This window comes from Oncorhynchus nerka, linkage group LG7 (assembly GCF_034236695.1).
Source record: "Oncorhynchus nerka isolate Pitt River linkage group LG7, Oner_Uvic_2.0, whole genome shotgun sequence".
NCBI classification, from domain to species: domain Eukaryota; kingdom Metazoa; phylum Chordata; class Actinopteri; order Salmoniformes; family Salmonidae; genus Oncorhynchus; species Oncorhynchus nerka.
Window position 1 is genome coordinate 63,634,558 of NC_088402.1, and position 5,000 is coordinate 63,639,557.

Below are 5,000 nucleotides of genomic sequence, written 5' to 3' on the forward strand. Positions count from 1 at the left end.
ACAATGACAGCCTAGGAAAAACCTTGCTCAGGGGCAGAACGACAGATTTTTACCTTGTCAGCTCGGGGGATTTGATCTAGCAACCTTGCACTTAATGGCCCAACACTCTAACCACTAGGCTACCTGCCGCTTCTAGGCCAGTGACACAAAATACATTTTTTATCCATTTTAAATTCAGGCTGTAGCGCAACAAAATGTGGAAAAAGTCAAGGGGTGTGAATACGTTTTGAAAGCACTGTATTTTTCAGTATACAGTGGTCATATTCAGTACAGTCTTCAAAACTTGACTACATTTTCCATGTTCCCCCTCTCTCCTCTCCAGCTGTGACTGGGTGGAGATCTTGGAGCCGCGCTCGCAGGAGCGCATGTACGTGAACCTGGCCTCGGGGGAATGTGGCTGGGAGCCCCCCCCAGGCGCCGCCGTGCGCCAGTCCGACGGCAGCCAGTGGTGGGAGCTGTTTGACAGCCACAACAACCGCTTCTACTACTACAACAGTGCCAGCCAGCAGACGGTTTGGCACCGGCCCCAGGCCTGCGACATCGTGCCCCTGGCCCAGCTACAGGCCATGAAGAGGAGCTCAGAGACGGGCCTGAGCGGCCCCATCAAGCCCCAGAGAGGGGGAGGAGAGGGCCGTCGCACACCCCTACCTAACCAGGCCTACCCCATGCCCCCCTCCCAGGACCCTGACAGCAGCGGGAGGTCGACCCCGTCTAAGGGGCTCTGTGACAGCCTGGAAAACAGGAAAGATACCCCCAGGTAACCTCTCTACCATAACATACACCATAAAGAATTACAATGTTTACATTTACTTACAGTATTTACTCAGCTTGACCACAGTAAGTCAAATCACTGCCGCACTTCATATAGAGCTGCAGTCACTTTCAGAAGGGGTAGCAAGTAACGATCTAGTCGTAAATGTATCAAAAACTAAAAGCCCAGAACAGAGCAGCACGGCTGGCCCTTAACCTCTTAGTCCGCCCCATCCCGCATGCGGTATCGTTACTACAGCCTCAAGCTCATTAGCATAACGCAACATTAGCGATTTTTAAAAATCGCAAATGAAACGAAATAAATATGCCTGTTCTCAAGCTTATCCTTTTCTTAACAATCCTGTCGTCTCAGATTTTCAAAATATGCTTTAGAACCAGAGAAAATCACTAATTTGTGTAAGAGTGGTGATAGCTAGCTTAGCGTTAGCATTAGCATTTAGCACGCAACATATTCACAAAAACCAGCCAAGGAATCAAATAAAATAATTTACCTTTGAAGAACTTCAGATGTTTCAATGAGGAGACTCTCATTTAGAGTTTAGTGATTTAGATGCACTATTGTAAAGTGGCTGTTCCACTGGATGTCTTAAGGTGAACGCACCAATTTGTAAGTCGCTCTGGATAAGAGCGTCTGCTAAATGACTTAAATGTAAATGTAAATGTACTCTCAGTTACATAGCAGATGTCCAGTTTTTCCTGAAAGATTCTTGTGTAGGACACATCGTTCCCTTTTGTTACTATGCATATGGCTACCGAAACTAACCGAAAATTCAGTCACCTACATGTCAAACTTTTTTTCCGAATTAACTCCATAATATTGACTGAAACATGGAAAACGTTGTTTGAATCAATCCTGAAGGTGGTTTGTCATATTTCTCTCCGTTGAAAGCACCGTCCTTGTAGCCTGGTTTGTTCTGAGATTTGAATGGAAAAATACCGGGACCTGACTTTTGCGCACCAATTGCCACGCAGCCACCTAGCGGGACACCTGGTAAATGTAGTCTCTTATGGTCAATCTTCCAATGATATGCCTACAAATACGTCACAATGCTGCAGAGACCTTGGGGAAACAAGAGAAAGAGTCCGTTGATTCCTGTCGCATTCACAGCCATATAAGGCGATCATGGAAAACGTAGCCTCAGAAATCCTGTGCATTTCCTGGTCGGTCATACATCTTGGTTTTGCCCGAAACATTTGTTCTAAGGGACTCACAGTGAAAATCTTTGCATTTCTGGAAACGTAAGACTGTCTTCTTTCCAAAGCTATCAATTCCAAGCATATTCGAGCATCTTTTCATGACAAAATATTGCGCTTAAAACGGGCACGTCTTTTTATCCAAAAATGAAATACTGCCCCTATAGGACTAACAGGTTAAATGTACACTGAGGGAAAATATCAATAAAATGCATGTCAATCTCTCTTGGCTCAAAGTGGAGAGATTGACTCCATCACTACTTGCCTTTGTGAGAGGTATTGACATGTTAAAAGCACAAAACGGTCTGTTCAAACAGCTAACACACAGCTCAGAACTAGGGCTGTTACGGTGAGCGTATTACCACCACGCTGGCGGTCACGAGTCATGACGGCAGTCAAATTCCACATTTAGTCACAGTAACTAGGCTTCTCCAAGCTCTGATGCTGAACATTAGTAGCCTTTTAAACTGGCTTACTTCCTGGTACTCAGCACTCTATTGTTCATCTAATCACTGTGACATCAATGCAAATGTATTCGAACATCTCATCAAACAGCCCATGAGCTCATGTTGAGCAACATTTCAATAGGCTATGCAATTGCATGAGATAACAGAGTGATCCCATCAGCTTTCTATAGGCTATGTAATTGCGTGAGAAAACAGAGTGATGGCCTCTATTAAAAATAGGATGATCCCATCAGCTTTCTATAGGCTAGACTTACTATATTTATTTCTCCACCTTCGTAATATTAAGCAAATTGCTTCTCTTTAAAACAGGAGTAAAGTCTACCTGGCTGGCATGAAAATGAACCACGGGAAAGGCATCCTTCATTCGCTACTTAAGTGCATAGATGACATGTTTTTTCCCCCGCTGCCCCTGTTCAATACAGGTGCATGATAATGGTCCATTCTAAATTAAAACTAATTTCACACATGTATATGTAAAGACAAGATTACATTAAGAATAGTGTGATGGGTGACAATATTAACCTATGACTTGTGATTGATATATTATCACTTGTGAATAATTCCCAGCTTAGGGCAAGAAACAATGCATGCTTTTTTTTGTGTGACTTTTTCAAATCGTAGTTGCACACTTCATGTAGCCTAGACTATATGTTTTCATAAGGTTTGTATCACAACTAAAGTGGCCAAATGACTTAAATGTAAATGTAATGTAAATAACTCATATTAAGCACATGAATCCGCTTTACAATGGGTGTAGTGCCTAACTGGCATAGATACGCAGCGCAAGTGTTTTCAAGTTTGGGGAAGCTCATTTTCATAAAAATGCACCTTTATAATAAAATCATTACATGCATAATTGCATTTGTGGTGTTTTCCTGCTAATGGAACATTTGCGCCTTCTGTGTGTGCGCATTGCTGTGAAGAAATAGCCTATTAGTTTATCAACATTTTAAGCTAAACGTTCTGATCTGTTGCATCAGCCTCGTTGCTTAAAACTGTTTTTTTAATGCTAGTATTAATTTTGGATCTATCGCATCCCACAACTGTCCCAGATTATGTTTGGAATATTTATTTCTCGCACAGAACAGAGGAAGTTAACTTTTGTACTATGGGGGATAGATCCGATCACGTGTCCGAGAATCATGTGAGGGAGAGGTGATTCGAGTCATGTGAGGGAGAGGTGATTCGAGTCATGTGAGTGAGAGGTGATTCAAGTCATGTGAGTGAGAGGTGCTTCAAGCCATGTGAGTGAGAGGTGATTCAAGTCATGTGAGTGAGAGGTTCTTCGAGCCATGTGAGTGAGAGGTGATTCGGCATGAAGCCGAGAGAAGATAATTATCATTATTATATTCAGCCCAAGGGCACAACAGCCACTGGTCACAAAAGGCATGGATTTTTTTAGGGGGCATTACGGCCACACAAAGGGGATGCAGCTGGAAAACTTGAGGCATTATCAAGTGCTTGTCAAATTGTGAATGAGAGACTGATGAAGTGTGTACAGCCTGCACAAAAAAAAACAAAGCAGAGCTCATGCCTTTCATGCTACTTTAAAAAAAGCATAATTTGAGTCGCATCATGCCGCCTTAGAATGTATTACAAATCTAAATATATAGCCCAACATTTGTATCACAACTAAAGTTGCATAAATTAAGCATATAAGAGTACCCATTTCTTTGTTAACCTGTTGCCTCTACTTGGGACGCTTGCGTCCCAACTAGAGCTCTGGAAATGCAAATGCGCTACGCTAAATGCTAATAGTATTAGTTAAAACTCAAAAGTTCATTAAAATACACATGCAGGGTATCAAATTAAAGCTACACTCGTTGTGAATCCAGGCAACAAGTCCGATTTTTAAAATGCTTTTCGGCGACACCATGAGAAGCTATTATCTGATAGCATGCACCAATACACTACAACAGAAAAGCATAGCAGGGGACGTAAACAAAATAATTAGCATTTCGGCGTTACACAAACCGCACAATAAAATAGAAAACAGTCATTACCTTTCACCATCTTCTTTGTTGGCACTCCTAGATGTCCCATAAACACTATTGGGTCTTTATTTCGATTAAATCGGGCCATATAAAGCCAAGATATCGTTATATGTAGACTGTGTGATAAACGAAAAAAACAGCGATTTCACAACGTAACGTCATTTTTAAAATTCAAAAAGTAGACGATAAACTTTCACAAAACACTTCAAATACGTTTGTAATGCTACTTTAGGTATTAGTAAACGTTAATAAGCGATAAAAATCATCCGTAGGCGATGTAAATATCATTAGCTGTCGTCTTGGAAAAAATTTCAGGAGAGAGCTCTTCCGGAATGATCTGGGCGGAGACCGGAGGTAAGCGGTGCCCCTCTTTCGGTTCAACCAAGAATCAAAGATGATTAAATTCACAAGATACTCGACAACATGGGGATGCTGTGGGAGTTGAATGCTCGGTCTTATCTAATTCGGCTCACTGTTAACAATTGCTGGAAGTGGCGCAATGATATTTATTTCCATTTTCTGTGATCAGGTTTTCCTGCGCTTTCCGATGTAACGCACGTTATGTAATAGCCAC

At 41.9% G+C, this 5,000-nt stretch overlaps 1 protein-coding gene across 1 annotated transcript in view; it reads left to right on the forward strand.

Moving 5' to 3' along the window:
• The window catches only part of LOC115132166 (rho GTPase-activating protein 39-like), a 106,001-nt gene that overhangs the window by 41,513 nt on the left and 59,488 nt on the right, over positions 1 to 5,000 (forward strand). Inside the window, 1 exon segment of the mRNA XM_029664472.2 lies at positions 323 to 757. Within this exon segment, the coding sequence (XP_029520332.2) occupies positions 323 to 757 (435 nt within the window).